This window comes from Molothrus ater, chromosome 3 (assembly GCF_012460135.2).
Source record: "Molothrus ater isolate BHLD 08-10-18 breed brown headed cowbird chromosome 3, BPBGC_Mater_1.1, whole genome shotgun sequence".
Lineage (NCBI taxonomy): Eukaryota > Metazoa > Chordata > Aves > Passeriformes > Icteridae > Molothrus > Molothrus ater.
In genome coordinates this window covers 66260654-66279877 of record NC_050480.2, presented here as the reverse complement: position 1 = coordinate 66279877, position 19224 = coordinate 66260654, and the positions used below count along the sequence as shown (strand labels likewise).

General features: G+C 37.9%; 1 protein-coding gene across 7 annotated transcripts in view; it reads right to left on the bottom strand.

Annotated features, from left to right (window-relative positions):
* Positions 1-6195: 6195 nt before the first annotated feature.
* The window catches only part of HS3ST5 (heparan sulfate-glucosamine 3-sulfotransferase 5), a 192138-nt gene continuing 179109 nt past the window's right edge, over positions 6196-19224 (bottom strand). For all 7 annotated transcript variants that reach the window (XM_054514323.1, XM_036380450.2, XM_036380452.2 and 4 more), the window contains 2 exons: positions 12479-12617; positions 6196-7945 (listed from right to left, as the gene is read on the bottom strand). In XM_054514323.1, coding sequence (XP_054370298.1) covers positions 7015-7945; positions 12479-12585 — 1038 coding nt within the window. In that variant the 5' untranslated portion in view covers positions 12586-12617 and the 3' untranslated portion in view covers positions 6196-7014. The remainder of the gene's footprint in view (positions 7946-12478; positions 12618-19224) is intronic.

Below are 19224 nucleotides of genomic sequence, written 5' to 3'. Positions count from 1 at the left end.
CAACATAAAAATGCATTGCAACTACTTTTATTTATCAAGTTACTTAATATTTTGTGCAATTGTTATTCAGATCCACTAAAATGGATTAAAAATAGAAATCTGAATTGTTTAGGTAGCTGCAAGCCTTGAGAAGATGTCTGCCTAGTTATATTCTGTATTTCTTTTAATATCTAGGTGTCAAAAGTCAAAATGAACATGACAGCTGTGAAATACTCAACATCACTTGACAGCACTTTAAAATAAAGCCTGTATGGCTTTGCAAAGGAAATTTTGCTGAATCTTGAATATAAATGAACCTGTATAACTAGCTCTGCTTGTTCCTCTTTTGTTATCAGTGAACAGAATGGCAGGCCGCTGTGACAGGGAAGACCGCTTGCATAAAGGTGGAAACTTTAGAGCCCAGGAAAGAAATATAGTCAGACTTTTTATCTCATCAGCACTAAGTGGAAGTTTCTTCTCCAGTTAATTCTCGGGCACTTCAGAGCAAATTGATTAAAATGAGCCTGAAGGTGTAATAGTAGCTGCCCATTGTATGGGATATGCATTGCTAATTACTACTGATGGAAATGATAATTACTTGTGGCTACCTCTTGGAAGAGTAGACTTACCATTCACTTAAAAAAAAAAAAGAAAAAAGACATTGTTATTTCCTTCATCTCCTTGGAGCAGGCTGGATGTTTCAATGCATACCAAATGTGGAGTTTTTAAGACAAATGATGATTTCACTTCACTAACCTTATAGGTTTGGGCTGCATCTTTGCAAGACACTCTGCTGCTACACAGCCATTCAGAGTAAAAAGGCTTTTTCTCTGTTCCTATAAAGCTGTATTACTAGTGGAGCTTTACAGAAGAGCTTACAACAACTGGAACAGTTTTCTGAAGATGAAGTTAGTAACAGTGCTGCTTTTAGTTCCACCTCTTATGAAATGCCTATAACTTCTTTTCCATATAGTAGGGAATTGTAAATTAATTCTTATGTCTCCATGGGTTTGAAATGAAAACGAAGCCTTCACAGTTCAGTGAAGTGGAAGGTCTTTCATCAGAAGAAAATCAGCCAAGGAATTGGATGGCAAAGACCTCCTACATTACAAACCAGTTGTTTGCAATTAAGGCCAGGGGTAAGATGTGCATGATTCTGTCATGTTTCCTTTTGTCTATTTATTCAGCCTGAGGCATAACATCAGATGGCTTGAAGTAGCATTGTTTCCTTGTCATATGCTATGTTTTTCTGTACATTATGTATACTGTATATGTACTGTATCAAAGGACTACAATCTGCTCAAAATATAGATGTTTCATATCCTGATCAATAATCAGGACACTTTCACAAAAGCATTAACATTCTAAAGCAGTGAGTACTGCTGCTGAGGGGAAATTATTTTGGAGGTTGTTCAGGACTCATGTAGGAATCACAAGGATGTCAGCAGAGCTAATTTCCTTGTACCACAGCCCTTTTCTGTGGTCACAGTGGTAAAGACAATGACAGCCTGTGCTGATATTTCTCTTTCTGTCTCACAAGCCATACATTTCAGAGAGAGCTGTGGATCACTGTTCACCATGAGAAAAAGCTTTGAAATGAATAAGAAGATAATGGAGTCAAAGTTGGAATGAAAGTAAGCTCGACATAAACTAAAAAGAGTCCAGTAGTTTGGTCACCATCAGCTCCTAAAGTCATGCCATGCTGCTGCCAGTTTTACTAAAAATCTCAGAACAGCAGGTAATCTTATTTACCATATGCTAAGCACGGTGCAGCAGATGGACCATGGCATTCTAGTCTTTTCTGTGCTTTCCTTGCACTTGTCAATTCAAGCCCTGGGAAAAAGGCTGGTATCCAGATTGATAACACATGGATGTTCTCTAAGGGCTTGACTCTTTCATCAGTGCATTATTGCAGAAAGGACTGAAAATCCCTTCTCTATAAATATAAATGAAGTTAGGGATGGTTGGTGGCTCTGAAGATGGTTTATTATGTCTGTCTTAAAGTTGTCAGAAGGTAAGTCAGTCTTTAAAGAACAGATTAGCCAGAGCTGATCAGCTGGTAGAAGAGTGCTATGGAATATCACATGTAAAGTATCTCCTCAAAGAAACTAATAAACAAAGGAAATCTCAATTTATAGGCACTGATGATGGTTAGTCTGGGCACATGCCTGTTTCACTAGTATGCATGAGCCTTCAGTAACAAAATTAAGTCTTTATAATGCAATCTGAGACTCACTGGATCTATATTATTGAGTTTTAGATTGTTTTTTTCTTTGTGAAGTAAATTTTATGTGGCAGACTCTAAATTAAATAGAAAACTAATAACAGTGTAGCTAAGTAGACAGTTGGTGTCCTCAGAATTGAGGAGTACAACAACAAAAAATGTCTGAGATTACTATTAAAATCACTTTTAAAGATTTACCTGAAGTCCTTGTCTCTGTAAACAAGCTCTTTCAAAAGTGAAATTTATTATCATTTATTCTGCTTCTACAATCCTTTACAAATCTGAGGACCTGCTCCGGGGCCTTGAATAAGTATAAAGTCTTGTGGCGAGTATTTTTTCAAGAAACTAATTAGACAATCCATAGCATTTTCGAGGTGAGTTAGGAAGGAAGATAAAACTTCTGTTACCATATCTTTATGCTTACTATCAGATTTTAAAGGTACTATCAAAATTTCTCTGATTCACTTTGCAATCTATTCTAGTAAAATGATAACATAAGAAAGCTTAGAGGATGGCTTGGGAACACCTCTTCAGTGGATTCAAGGTATTTTTGGCTAAGTACAAAGAAGAGGAAGGCACTCAGTGCTGTTACCTCTGAAGCCTATCCTCTCCCATTGGAGACATCCAATGACTGCCAACCATTCAAGCATGGAAACGTCTTTGTGTTTTCTTTGTTTCAGTGTCCTGCGCAAAGCATTAATTACTGGCCACTACTAGTGGCAGATCCTGATTTGAAAAGATGTTTGGTTTAATCCAGAAGAGATTTAGTGACATTACTCATCTTTTTAAACTGGTTAGTTTTCTGCCTGCCTAGTGAACTGAAGTAGCTCCACATGGAAGGTAATCATGAGAGTCAGTGCAAAGGAGTGGGAAAGAGAACATTGTATGAGGACAGAGACTGGGACCTTGGCAGGTATGAGCTGGGTTGTCTTAAACTGCCATGGGACTGTAGACTCCTTTTACACACCTGGTTTCTAAAGTTATTTTTACACAGGAAAGAAATAGCATTTTGTCCCGTTTTAAATGAAAGCAAAGACACCATTCCCTGTAATATTCAACTTCTGTTCTCCCCTTCATGAAGAAAGGTCCTTTGTGAACTCCCTGGTCTCTGTGGTCATCTCAGTCTGTACTGAAACTAGCAGCAGTGATCTGCAGCACTGCCATTAATGAAAGATCTCTCCTATTACAGGGTTCCAGTAAGTTGAACAGGCTTCCAGCATGAGTTAAATCAACTATCCAGGGAGTAAATATGTGCCCTGTAGTGCTTCCATACCCTGGGTTGGAGCAGTGGCTGGACTGGCTTATGACACTGGGGTTCCACTTTCTTTGTGGTCTGTACAACGCTAAACCAAACGGCAGTACTCGATAAGAACTAGATGTATTAGAGAGATTTTTCACAGGGTCACAGCATAGCTGAGGTTGGAAGGGAAATGGAACCCCCACTGTTCAAGCAGAGACACCCAAAACCAATTGCCCAGGACAGTGTACAAATGACATTTGAATATCTCCAATGATGGAAAATCTGCAACTTCTCTGGGCAACCCATGTGCCATTGCTTTACCTGCACAGGATAAAAGTGTTTCCAGATGTTTAGATGGTGGTCCTGTGTTTTTAGCTTGTGGCCATCACCTTTTAAAAATCTTGGACTATTACAATGAAACATGTTGCTAAAAAGGGTGTGTCTTTTTTGTTCTTAGAGATTGTGGCAAATAAAAGGAAAAAATACATTTACACAGGGTATATGCATTTCCCTCATATCTATTCCACTTTCTGAAGAAAATGCTGTATAGTTGGTTAATGGTAAATGAATCTCTGATCTCCAATTATCAGTTCTTTATTTATCTATGTACTAATTTCCAAAAATACAATTTCAAATTCATCTCTGATAATCCATTATACTGCAAATTGTTGTCCCATGTATTTTAAATAGCAGCTGGGATAATCTGATAAAAATACACAGCAATATTAGCTGTTCTAATCCAAACATTTACCAGAGCTGTGAGCCTGTAATTTTAGGGTACAGAAAATAGGAAAGATCCAATGTCTTTAGAGAACTTAAATGCCACAAGTTAACAGCTGCAACTTCATGTAGCTGTGCATCACTCTGAAATCATAATCTCGAGTTAAGAATGCTCTTCCCAGACTGAACACTCATGATCAATTTGAATAGAAATGATTCACTCAGAATTTGGGAAGCAAAGCAAAGATGTTGAAGTGAATTATTCAGAAATTACTTTTGAAGAGGAAGGTAATATAAGGTCAGGACTTCATAAAGTGGTTATGAACACTTAGGCAAAATCCCCATTAACCTAGGAGAATGCTTTAGGTGATATGTTGTATCTATATATTATGAATCAGTTTTGAAATTTTCTCTTCACTGGGTTGTGTCAAATAGACTTGACAACATTGCATTGAAGGCTTAGTGAAAGTGAATCAGACTCTTGCTCTTTTAGTCTTCTTAATATACATTATAATGCCTTTGAACCCTCTTTCCTCCCCTGCTGTTCCTGACTATTCTTCTGTGCATTTTTGAACTGGATTTGTCAACCAGATTTGTCTAAGATATAGCCTAAATTTACCCACATCTCTCCAAAATTGCAAATGATAAGCTGGAGTTAAGCCAGTTGACTTTAACAGGAATACGCGTAGTCATGCCTGGTAGATCACAGTCTCTGTGGCTCTTCTGATCAATGCAGAGATATTAATTTCAAATGCATATTTTGGGCTTGGAAGTAACTTTGACCTAACTAATTTGTCCCTTTCATTGAAAATACATCTCAGCCTTCAGTCAGTTTGTAGCCAGGACCATATGAAGTATCACCCAAGGTGTCACCCAAAGCCGCCTGGAATCTGTCTGCCCACCTGAAGACCATGAAAATGTTAAATTGGATAAAAACTTCCTGTTCAACACTATTAGATAAGTTAAATATCTGTCTTTTTTGTCTGGAAGAAGCCAAGATAAATGGCTCTTATACAGGGAAACAGTGAGTTGTATTGTAGCTACTGCAAAGAATTTCACATATGCTCTGCCGTGTTGTGCTGGCACAGCTCCGATGCAGCATGAAGAAAGGGCACATTGCTCACACTGTTAGCACATATGATTAAAGATACAGCAAGACAAGAAGCAGTCTCTCAGAAGAGTTTTAAAAACCACTTATTTAGAAAAACCAATGCTTCCAAATCGCTGAACAAAATAAACAGCCCATGGGGAACACTTGATCTTATAATCTGAACTACCAGCCACTCTGCTGCCATGGCCCAGAACATTCAGATGTTCTGGACACCTTCCAAAATTTTTGTCTCCATCAATCTCTAGATGGTGGTTTTAAAGTTTTTTTTTTTTTTTTCTTCACTTCTTTCTTTTTTTTTCCCTTCTTGTTTTAAAATACTTTTAAATTTGCTTTCATTGTTTTTTTCTTATGAATCTCTAAGAGCCATAAAACATATAATGCATGAAAATATTAATTTCCTGAACTAATTTCTTGTCAATTATTGAATCGCAACATGAGCTATATGTTTATCCCATTAATAACAATACTCTGGTTGTTTTCTTCAGAGCAGATGCATGCATTACCAGATGAAAGTGAAGGTGTCCCAGCTGTTTTCTATGACTTCTGAAGCATCACCACCTTTTGGTAATGAAATCACCAAAACCTTTCTTCTGATTTTGTTCATCTGTCTGGTTTTTTGGTTTTAATGGGGACTCTGATTTTTGATATACCTGGTTAAAATAGGCTTTTGCAGTCATGCTTTAACCTCATGAGCAACTGCATTAAGTATTGCAAAGTGCCACAACAAAGAGCAACAATGTTCTTTGAGGTGTGCATTACACCAGATTCCTAGAAGGGTGAGCTTTTTAATAAACCCTGCCTTGCCACTTTTCTCAACTGTCTATAAACGAAGTTTACCTGAGCAAATCTCTCTCACACATACTTATGACTGTCTATGCTAAGGGACCACACTAACATACATCAAGCAAAGGTGAAAAGCCATTGCACATATAGGTAATTTTAATCCATTCCATTTTTAAATACCACAATAAATTTAATTTTCACAATAAATTAAATAGCCATATTCAGTTTACAAAATAGAATTACTTAGTGTGAAACCAGTATTTACAAACATTGTACACTATGTACACCATGTTTAGCTTTGCTGACACACAAGTATAGAAGAAAAAATTATTTGACCTTTTCTTGACACATGATTGACATGCTACAAGTGACACTATGGTCCATACAATAAAACAATAGTGCAAACTCACCACAGGAACTCTAAAACAATGTAGTTTGTATGAGATAAGATATTCATTTAAAATAATAAGAAAATAGTACTATTCACTCTCGTAAAAATTCAGCACTGTGTTTAAAGTGTCAGTATTCCTTTAGCAATACACATACCAAATATAGCCTCAAGATTATGCTTTCTCACAGCTTTACAGACTTTTAACAAGAATTTTTATGGCATAAAATAATGTTCTGCTTAGATCAATAAGTATGTCACATAAACACTTCACTAAGCGAGAGGAACACTGACCCTTTTTACAGTGTCTGACTTTGTTTCCCTAAATACTTCCTTTCCCTTTATTATTATATCTTAAAAGATGCAACTATATTGACAGTAAATTTATGTTTGTTACTACTCTGTAGAAAAAATCGATCCCACCGTATATTTGGTCACACACTGCATTATGTACACGTATGCATGAAAAAAGTTACTTTGCTAGTCGAATCTATGAAAAGTGCATATTTCAGCAGAGGCATCCTATTGCATACCTCAGGTGCAACAGAAAGTGTTGTATGAAGTTTAGGTTAGGGCCAGTTAAAGGTCCTCCCCGTTATCTGGTAAAATTTTTGATTAAAAGGATGGAAGAACTTGCGCAATTTGGTAATGACAGAGGTGTCCACCTCTGGATGGATGCGTCCCTTGCTACCCGCCAGGCACTTGTTAAAGACAATGTTAAATCGCAAGCAGTAAAACCCTCTGGTGGCATTGAAGTATAAATTGTACTGACTTATCCTCGGAGGAAGATTTAGGAACTTCTCAACCAGCTGGAGTTCTGGCAGTGGTTCTGTGATGAGCCGGTCTCCATCCACAATATGAAACTGCTCGATTGGGAAGTATTTTAACCACCTCTCCAGATGTTTTGTGTAGATGCTGGTTCTCACTGCCTTGTACTTAGTGTTCACTTCGCAGGTATTAGGATCAATTGCCAGCTTCTCAAATTTGTAGTAAGTTTTGTTCTTTCTTTCCTTGCCTTCCAGCACCTGAGTGTAATCAGAAATAGCTCTTGTGGTAGGTTCCCTGACAATGATCAATAATTTGATAGATGAGTTCATTTTGTAAATCCTTTCAGGTACTTCCTCGGTGATAAAATACGCGGGGCTTTTCTCAATTGTTATTTGATGAGGGTAAGAAAAAGGCATTTTTTTCCGGTACCACTCAATTCCCTTGGCATAGTTTTCATCATTGTCAAAGAAGTGAATCTCTTGAGAAGCTTTGACCACTGCAGGGTGAAGGTTCAGCATCTCCAGTAGTGCTCGGGTGCCTCCTTTCCGCACCCCAATGATAATGGCCTTGGGAAGCTGCTGAACCAGATTGTGCAGTCGGATTTGTTCCTTAGTGGCATTGCCCTTTCGAAATTCATGGAGCAGACCTCGCTTGAACTGCAGGGCTCGCAAGGGGATTTCGTCCTGGCCACGGGGTCCAAAACGACCATCAATGGGGCAGAGGGGCTGCAGTCTGCAAGAAAAGTAAGAGGTACTTGTAAAAAGAGGATATCTCTCAAGACAAGTTTTATGTGCAAGGGAATCATGCTCTTGGGAACATATTCAAATGTAATGTGATGTGCCCATCTTTCAACTCTTATTTTATTCTGCCAATGGTTAAATAATTGTAAATTTTTTTTATTATTTAATCTGGCGTTTTTTTGCTCTGATTTAGCTGGGAAATTCCTAACTTTACCCATCTGCCCTTTGCCAGCATAGGAGCTATTATTACTGTTCTTGGGTCTTCTTGAACCTTGCCTAAACTTCCACATTCCTCATTATTTTGTGATGGATTTGGCAGTTTTTAAGGCATTCTAAGATGAACTATATTTGGGCATTTTGATCTGAAAATCCAGTTGATTTAAGTAATCTCTTTCCCACACTTTTCTCATTCTAGCCTGAAGTCTTTCCATTGCATTGATCCAGAGATGGCTTTTTTAGTGAAGAGGAGGAAAAGGGATGAAAACCAGATTTCTAAGCATCACCTTTCAATATTTCTCTTCCTCTTTACAATATGCCCAGTGTTTTTCTGCCAGTCAGAAACAGAAAGTTCAAGGTTCTGATTCAGATAATGTTAGCAAGGTATAAAAAAGAATGGCAAGAAGAGTTTTTAAAAATGCATTTATTGCATTGTTTCATCAATGATTTTCTTATAATCACTCTTGTATCCTTCCACTGAAGGGACTCCTCCCACTGCATTTTTGTACCATTCTTTTATATTCAGCTATAATTATTTTCCCTCTTTTCTACTTTCTAATTCTTTGTTTTTGTATCTGATACCACTGGATCCAAGAAGTGGTTCAGTAAGAAAAATGTTAAAACTTTACTTTACACAACCTTGAATAAACTCTCGTGTCCACTCTCAAATCAGCACTTTGGACATTATACAGGCCAATGTTTCACTGAAGATTAACTTGGTGTGTACAGAGAGCTTCCAAGGTCCTACAAAAATATTGCTAATTTTTTGGAGCCATGCTCTCCAAAATTAAGGATATGTAAGAACAAAGGCTGCCTAGGCAATTTTAGTGTGAGCTTGCTGTGCACATATATTATGATACAGTTCTTAAATTACACAGCCACATGCTATTATTTTTCACAGGACCCCTGCCTTAGCCAGTATACCAGATGGGCAATGCTCATTAATAGCTGTTTAGGTATTCAGTATTTATTCTAGTTTCTCAGCATGTGGTCCCTCACTCATTTACTATATATTATTCAAACCCTGCTTTCAGGACATAATTATTTATTTCTTTGCGGATTTTCCATCCATCACTGCTTGTTGGGGTCTCTAATTTGACACTGATTCTAGGACAATGGATGGTTGGGACAAAGTAAGTCTGATCTCCCTGGCTGACCTGTTAGCTGCTTCCTTGATTATCCAGATGCTGAGAGATATAGCCTGTCCAGACAGAGCCAGGGAAACAATCCATATGACATTGCTGGGTTCACATGAGCTCTAGCTAAGTCATGCAGACTAATTATAAAGTGTGATGTAAAGCCAGTTCCTGTTATTTCTTTTCTCAAGTGTCTAGCTTCTTCTATTACTTTGCTCTCTGCCATCTACTGAAAATACCTGACTTGGTGGCAAAGACTGAATTGTTGAAATGCTGATGCAAACCAGACCATGTTGGGAAAAAAAAAAAAAAAAGAAGAAATATCTTAACAATGATGCAGTTTGGTCAGACTGTGGCGTGGCTGGTGGGAGCCTTAATGCATCAGCAAGGTGGCAATTAAAAACATAAGAAACAGAAGCTGCAATTGTTGTCTCTGTTCTCTTCCCTGTCCTTCTGCGTATTTGTTATTTGTTTTCAAGCAAAGAGGATTCCACAACAGCAGTTTCAGACCCATCTCAACTAATTTTATCTCTTGCTCAAAAAGACAGCTCGCACAGCCTTCAGTGTAACACAACAGCTTGTCAAACAGGGCGGTTTCCTTTGAAAATAAATAAATACTCAAGATATCCTCTAGCCTAAGGGAAAAGATTCAATGTTGTTAGAAGTCCTTCCTCAGCCTTTGTATTTCAGGATTTTTTACTCTTTCCCCCTGATTCTACTCTCTCTAAACAGTAAAAGTAACACTTAAAAGATCTTGGAAGTGGTAAGTAAAGGGCAGATCCTCATAGTTTAATCCAAGATGTAACTATTTACTCTTATATTGCAACATGCTGATATTCTTAATTGTCTGAGTAACTTTCCCATTAAATAACAGTTCTCTGCTAAGAAAGAGTATATGGCACTTATTATATCACTGAGTTGCTCTCCCAAAACAGGTAATTTCTCAAGCTGCTACAGTAAAACTCAACAATAATTTTTCTTGAGAGAACCCACCTTAAGCCAATTAATCCCCAGAACCTGTATTTCTGAAAAGTTTCAAAACAGCTGGAGTAGGTCTGGGCAATCCTAATGAGCTGTCTCACTGGATCCAGAATACTTCCTAATTTTCTTCCAAGGGAGGTGTCACAGCAGCAAAAGATTATAAGCCTGGTTCCAGCAGGAGTATTTTGTAGCATGGAAATCAGATGTGGAGGCCCCTGGTACTGCCAGTCAGGGACTCAGGTAACTCAAAGATTAATCCAGATATGCTCAAAATTGCCGCACAATCTATTTGAGCTTCTACATGTGAAGCAGATCCATGCACTCAGGAGCTGAAGGAAGGTGGCCTCCCCTGGAGGAAAGTGCTCATCTCATCAGATTTTATGACTCAATGAATCACATAAACTAGTGGTAATTTCCCTTTGGGCCTGAGGAAACTCAAGACACTGCCATTGGAGAGCCTAATCTGAGACTATTAAACATGAGCCACCCCCAGCTCACTTGTTCAAATTAGATCAGCATAAATTAAGCATAAATGAATCTGGATTTCTTCCTGAACAATTAGTTATTCCAAAGTCTGTTGAAGTCATTTAGCATCCTTTTATGAAAGATTCAACAACGATCAGGCAGAAGAATATTTCCAGTTAATTCATCTGTGCCTTGTCCTTTCTAGTACTTCTTTCTCTCTCTATTTCATAACAAGTCCTTACACAGGACTGCTTTTTAGCAGTGTGTTATGCTTCCACTGGGTAAAGCAAGAGAACAAAACTGAATTTTACTGCCATTGGCAACACTATGCATGAAACCAGCGGAATTCATTGCCTCAGGAGGTCAGGAAGTCAAATACTGTGGCGAGATAATTTTATAGCCATCAGTAAATTCTGTAGATGTGCAAGCATAGATAATAGAAGAAGGTTAATTAGACTTCATGCCTCTGAGCATAAAATATACTTTTTCAGGGACCAGTAAGGATTTCTGCCTCCATTTACAGAATCACATTAGTCTCAGTGAAATTTCTACTTCTGAAGTATCAGAGATGGTTTGACCATCAGGGGAAAGATGTTCCAGTTGCAATTCACTTGGTCCTAGCTGAGTACATGGTCTCCTTCTGGAGTGGATTTGAGGAGTGGAAGAAGGCACTCAGTCACTGCCAATGGAGCCCACTGTTACCTAGCAGTGGGGCGTAGGTAGCGATTTTCACTTTCCAAGCACCACATATTCACACAGCACTGTGGGACAGTTTTGAAACCACCTAATATGTTGCATCATTTAAAAGAAGGACAAGAATACAGCATTAACACTTGCAAACTGTCTACCCGATTCTGGAAATTGTGTAGGTTTTTTTCATTCGTGTTTCTAAATCAGCTTTTTTTCTTTTCTTTGTTGTTGTTGTTGTTGTTGTTTTTAATATGTTGTGACTTTGTGTAGCACCTACCATAGCAATCCCAGGCCATTTCAAAGCTAACAGGAACAGCAGTGTCAGTGCAGGTAGCACTACTGTTGCACTGTCAAAAACCAATCAAAAGTCAGCCTGGTCAGAAGTGCCAAACACTCTTTGATTTTCTCTGCTGTGCTTTCTACTACTCTCCAGGAAATAATTTGCAGAGAAAACCCACTTATTTAGCACATTCAGCTACAGAAAATACCAGCTAATTAACATAGTTAAAATTCTCAGACCCTGAAGCAATCTTTCAAATGAAATAGTATTCAAAATTTGATGGGCTGCTCTGCAGGCTCATACTTAATTTTAACTACCACTGTAGCACATTAATTGCTTGCTCACAAATTTAGAAAAGGAGATGTATAAATACATCATAACTGTTTTGCTGAAACTAGAGGTCAACACACAGATGTACACAGGCAAAATGAGCTACTGTAATGACATTTTTACTGGATGCTAGTTTATTTCTTCTCTGAAAACAAGTGTCAGTGTGTTCAGAATACAAATGGACAAACAGAAAAACTTTGACAGGGATGACTGTGACTATCTTCCTACTCTCTTCTCCAAAGGGTAGGAATAAATAGTGAAAACCACATTAAAATAGCCAGTCTTTCTGTCCTCCTGTACAAGTAGACTCTAAGAAAAAAAAAAAGAAAACCAAAAAACAGAGGATGAAAGCAATCAAACCCTGGAAGCAGAAACTCAGACCATCTTAGCCCATTCTACACAAGAGAACAGCTACTTAATGACTTACCTATCCAAACTCCCAACTCTGGCAACTAGATATAGGAGACTTCCAATAGCAAGGCTGCCTAGCACAAAGAGCTTCTGTCTCAGCAACGCCTGCTGTTTGAATAGCATGGCCCTCCATCAATCTTCAGGACTTCTTCAGTCTGCAGAGACAAGAACACATAAAACACTCCTCAGAAAGCATAGTATGTGTAGGGTAGTGTTTAATCAGGTGCTGCAGCTGATTAGGCCACACTTGCAAAATCTTTGCAAAACTGCAAAATAAGTAGTTAAACTTTTTTTTTTTTTTTTTTTTTTTTTTTTTTTTGCTATTGTTTTTCAGTCCCACATGGCAATGTATCTGGGGTAGGATGATAATTCTGGAAGTGATAGTTCAGCTGCATACACCACTACTAGGGCAGCTGGATAGCCACAATGAAGGTCTTTACTGCAGAAGCTCATACTATAATAAGATACTTGTTAGGTAAATACGTTTAGATTTTAAGCCTTTTAGAATCAGACAGAGTTAGATTTCAGCAGAGATTTAAATGCCCTGATGTCAAGTAAAGCTGCAGTAACCAGGAGTTAGGCTTGCAGGTCCTGTGTACAGTTTATGGAGGCACATTTACATTGTCTCTATGATTATTAGAGTGTATGCTGGAGAGAAATCCAAAAAAGATGTCCTGATTCATGCCAGCAAGTCAACTGTGACAGAACTGAGAAGCAGGTAGCTGGAGTAGGCACAATGATGTTTTTTGGCATCAGTGTACTCTATCAGCTGTGTCTGTGCTGGGTGTCAGTCTCGTCTGTTCTGTGGAGAGCCATTTAAGCTCCTCACCTGCATGACCCCAGCCTTGACTGTCACTAAAGACCTGCTGGGACACAAACTGTCACCTTTGAAACAGGCATGCCTACATTCCCAGTTTTTAGCAATACCAAAGCATATATTTTAATTTTTTTTTTCTGATGTGCTCAAATACTATAGTTATCAAGGCAGTCAGGAGAAAAAAGACATGGCTTTATGCCAAGAGGATTTAACCAGGAGGTTCCCACCCAAGGTAGAAAGAAGTGCTGAGTAAAACTGTCTTTAGTTTGACTCTTCCTCAAACATTACATTTATGTTCTGGACTGGATTACATGTGTTATCTGTGAAGATCTCTTTAGGGAGACTCAGACCTGGATTCTTAATACATTCTTACATGAACTGAGGAGAAAGATCAGCTCCTCCTTTCAGAGAACAGTCAAAGATGACATGGTTCTTCATTCTGTAACAGTTCTGAGCTTTCTTGTAGGTATGCAGGAGAATTAAGTTTCAATCCTCTCACTGATTCAGGAGGGGTAAAGCCACACCATCTACCTACCTACCTAAAAAAAAATGCTTTCATCACAAAATGGTACAAAAATCATAAATATAAATTTTAATCACCTGAAATATTGATCCAAAGTCTCATTCCCTTTATCACGGAATATTTACTGTATTATGTAGTAGTTTGAAGAAAAACTTTTTCTTCCAAATTTTGGCTGGACTTATTATGAACAATTTCTGATGTCAAGTTTCTTAAGTTTTACTACAGCAAAGTTTATTTTGCAACACATTTTCTTCTTTTCCAGCCTTGGGATTTACATAAAGCAAGACTCGGATACATTAGTAGAAACATGAAAATATATACAGAGGCAGAATTTTCAGTGAGATTGCAAGGTTTGACTGGCCATTGCTAAACACAGCCTGAAAACATTTCTTTCCATTTCTGGAAACATCTTTTTCCATTTCTGCTCATGATGTTAAATTTTTGGCCCATAAATCTCTCTTTAGAATCCAGGATACAGGCAGGTAGATAGTACAAGCTGGAAACCCTTCCCAGCAGGAAGCACTCATGCAGCCTGCCTGCCCCATTGCTGGCTGTGCTTAAAGGTGCAGATGCAGGTCACTCCAAACTAGTTTTCTTCAAGTGTGGTTGAAAAGCCGTTCTGAAGCACATTTATTTTACTGTTATAGAGAAAGCTTTCTAATTACAACCCACCATCTCTTGATAAAAGAGTCATGCAACGCTGAAATTCTGATCTGACTTGGTCTCTAAAGCACTTCCGCTGCAATAATAACAACTCCTTTTACAGCCAGGTCACAGATCAGGATAACCTATCATGCAGGATAACTAATCATACAGAATATATTGCTTTTTACGTAGATAAAAGCAACTCAGTAATAAGAATTCTTAGATAAGATCTTTATTGCAACAAGAATAATATAATACACAGAGTAAAAGGAGTTTGCAATGTAACAGAGAGACAGAAGAAGTATTACCATCCTTTAAGAAATAAATGAGGAGTAGAGGTACAGAGAGATTAAGTGATTTGCTCAAGGTCACAGAGAAAACCTATAACACCAGTGAGATTTAGTCTGAAATAATTCCTTTCTAATGCTTAACTATATGGTAAACTTTTGCCTTTTTGTAATATACTTTGTTTTTCCATAAAAATCATGCATAAATGAGGAATCCTATACATTGAGCAAGGCAGAAAATATAGCCAAAGTTGAACTATTAAGAAAAATGCACAAATGTTGCACCTCTGTGTCGATATGTTACTGCTAATTACTCTTTTAGCTATTTAACTTAAAAAGATTAAAGAGAAGGACATAAAGAAGGGGGTGAATTTTCATAGGTACCAAGTTTTAACTATTTCAATGCTGCTCCCTCCAAATGAAAGTTTCACTTCAGTGCTACAGCAATGAACTTTGTCTCTCAGAAAACAGATACATTCTCAGCCCTCTATACATTAAACTAAAGTGCTATCTATGTGTTCTCCTTTGTACAGGCTCTTGGTCCCCTCTTCAGTCCTGCCTGCAAGCCTTAATGAGGCTGTGGAGGTCATCAGGCCACAACAAAATCAAATTAATAACAAGCTGTTTCCTGAAATACCTTCTACAAGGCCTCATGACTTCAATATTAATGTTTGAAATTAGAGTCAATACAAAAAAAAACAACCAACCAACCAAACCACGAAACAAACACAAACAAAGCAAATCAAGCAAATCCACCAACCAAAAAAAGCCCAAACCAGTTCCAGTTTTATATTTACACATACCTAAGTACAGAAAACTTTTCCACAGAATGACAAGTATTAAGCACACACTAGAAACGTAAAGATGGGATTATTTATTTGTTTGTTTAATTTTTGTTTTCATTTTTAGCATGTTACTTAAAGGCCATGGAAGGAGTTCTATTCCAGAGAGATTATTTCAATAAAACTTTCCCTAGATGTTAATTTTTTTCTTGAAAAAACCATAGAAAAATTATATCTTGACTCCAGAAAAGGCTACACCTTGCAATGGATGTACTGAGACAGCTCTGTGTGCCAGAGGAGAGGACTGAAAAAATATTTCTATTTGAGACACAGAGTTAATACAACCAGAATGTGATTAAGGTGAAGCTCCCTAAGGCGAAAATGTTGCTGGAGACTAACACAGCAACACTTAAATGAAATGGAAAGAAGAAATGAAAAGGAAGAAATTAAAATTCTGGGAAGTATTATCAGGTGTACAAAGTTTTCAGTTAGGAATGTATACTTTTAAACTTTGCAAGAAGCTGGAAGGCAAGATAAAATTTAATCCAAAGTGACAAGATTTTTAGCAGTTATTTGAGGCAAATAAGGGTGTTTTTAAAAAATTTTGCTCTCTTTTAGGGACAAAAGCTGAACTGTCACAAAAGGTGCTGACCAGTGGGAGGAGGGTTGGGAGACAGCTGCAGGCAGAACTTTCCCAGTAGCTGAATGCTGAATGTGGAGCTTCCCATCCAAGGAGATGACAGCACACTGTCACACAGCTCCAGTGGGCTTACATTAGGAATATCTGTCTTGGACAATTTAGTTAAATAGGCATACAATAGATTTTTTTCCTGGCTATCTGAGAGAGTAATAATGCACAAAGAGCAACAAAAATTGCTGAATGCATGATTTCTAGAAATGTGTGAAACATCACATATATTTAAAAATGTGGATTGTAAATTCTGTGTGAGTTAAAATTAAAATGTGGTTTGTGATTTCAGATGTACAACTGATCTGAATTGTGAGACTGACATAGTACAGTTCAATAAAGAAACATGAGAAAGTAGCCTTACCAGTGTATTGATGTGAATGCCTCATTAAACCCCTTTCCCTACATTCCCATTTTGCTGGTGAGAGGGCCTGGGTTATTGAGTGAATTGCCAAGAGAAGACAGTACAGCTATGTAGAACTCTGATGATAATAATAACTGAAAAATAGATGGACTGTTCATGACAAGATTAAGGGATCATGTATAAAGGTAGATAGTGGGTATGCAGGACAAATAATGTAATTTTTTTGTGAGCTGTTGTAAAAGTTAGTTTTTAGTTCAAGTTAGGGGAAAGTCAAATGAGTAGGAGAAAACAGGAGAAGAAGCATACTAGTAATGATGGCATTATTGATAAAAATCTGAATTGTGCAGAAGCACAGAAAAGAGAATCTGCTGCTATAATCACTTCCAAATAAACAGACAATGAAACAAGAAATCTCCAGGAACTTGTTTGCAAATGACCAAAGGGAAATTTTTGGACACATGGAGCAGACATGAGAAGATCTTATAGATAAATGAATAGCATGTGGTTGATTATGGATGGAAGTATAAGAAACAACAACAACATCCTTTCTTTTTGCAAACAGGCTAAAGAGATACAGTCCTGATAGAGTTATGTGATTAATCAAAATGAAGTACACGCCAAAGGCAAATATGCACAAAGGAGGCTGAAAAATAATAAATAGGATGTGGTTTTTATTAGTATTTATTGTTTGGTGTGTTTCTTTTTTTTATTATTTTTCACACCAGCAGGGGTCAGCTGTTGACCAACAAATGTTTGTTGTCGTGCACTGCAGAAAGATCTTTTGAATTTATAGGAGATTTAAATACAGTGACAGGAAACAAGTCAGGGAACTTATGACTGGGAACGTTTGCATTATGTCTCTTGAATGTTAACTACAGTTTCTTCCATTTCTCACTGTCACTAAAATTCATACAAATCAAGTACTTAGAGTTTTTCTGGGGTGTGAAATCATATGGTGATTGGGAAAGGAGGGAATTTGTGCCTCAAACTGTGTGCATTCTCACCAGCTCATGGTCTTAGTCATGGTCTGCCTGGAAGAGCCAGACATGTTACTGCCCCAGCTTCTCCTCCAGGTCCTCCCAACTCCCTTTTCTCTGTCTCACTGCTGAGAAAGGTCTGGGCTAGCAGCAAGGAAAAGATAGAGTGCTGCTGTGCTTTTTCGCCAGTAGCCTATGCTTCGGTGGCTTCCTTAATTGCAACAGAACTATTGCACCACATGAACAGTATCAAAGAACTAGAATGATCATGATAAAACAGAACATGATTTTTCATTAGAGAGAAGATTTTTCATTCCTAATAGCATGGAATAGTCTAAGAAGAGACAAAATGCTTCAATTTTTTGACATAGTAAAATGAAATGGATATGGGAAGTGAAAGAATTGAAAATATCATATATTTTAGGGAATGATAAAGTGCTGACCCTGCAGAAAAGGAACTTGGATTTTTTTTAATATTTTCCTTAATGGTTCATATTTTAATATAAAAAAGAAATTTAATTCTCATAAGTAATTACAGTTTTCAATTTTTTCTCCATAGCATAAGACTGAAATGGGATGAAGTAAGATTAATGCACACTTCTTTGACTCAGGTTTCAAATAAAGAAAAGAAGAAAGTATAACATGGAAGAAGTTCACAGATTCATATAAGTGTCCCTGTGTACTAGACCTGTCCTTTTCTCCTCAAGACTCATATTGACTGGAAGAGTGGAGAAGAAAATGTCAGCAAAGCTGACGGAAAACAATAAATAATGCAGATAAACTCCAACATAAAGATTTCCTATACTGTTATGCCACAGCTGTGACAACAACCTAAAATACCCTTTTTTTTTTTGGTCAGCTATTGTAGATTTTAAGATTTAGGACTGTCTTTAAGCTCCCCTTGAAGCCAGTTCTTTGTGTAAAGAAGTGGTGAAAGCCTTTCTCCAGAAAAGCTCCTAGACTCTGAGACCACCCACAAAATCAGCATCTGTATATGGATACTAGATAAGAAAACATATGTTCATTTATGTTCATTTCTCAGAAGTTAGCACACTATCAGTGCTGAAAGAGTATTTGTAACTCATAATCCCCCATCGGGGCTGGCTTGGATTGCCAGATATCTGTGTTCTCTTGAGTCTATGGAGTGGTAATGAGTATTTATTTAGTCCACTGCCCACAGGACATTTCACTCCAGACACATTGGAGACTCATCTACCCGTAATTGTGCTACCTCGAGGAAGCTGCTGTGTCAAGTGACAACAGTACAGAAGGCCATAACCAGCTCTTTATCACATTCCTTTCTCAGCCTGACCCTTCCCTTTTTTTTTTTTCTTTTTGCATCTCACTGAAAGACATTGAGCAATATGGTGTTGGGAAGAGAGAAACAACTCAAAAAGCTTGCTATTGACTTTGTGGTGCCCTGTGCCAAACAGATCTGCTGCCAGATTGTCAGAGCAGCTAGGAATCTCAGGCGCTTTGATGCCCTTGAGGTCTCAGGCACATCTGCTCAGGAAAGCTGCCTTATTGCATCCGAGCCGGCGAGGCGGGCGGCCGCGTTCTGCTGAACGATGGCTGGCTCGCCCTGATCCACACTTAGCTACAGTGCTCCAGGAACATTTCCAAGCACATAGATCTTAATAGGACTTCATTAGTCCAAAATACAGTTGCCTGTCTCCTTG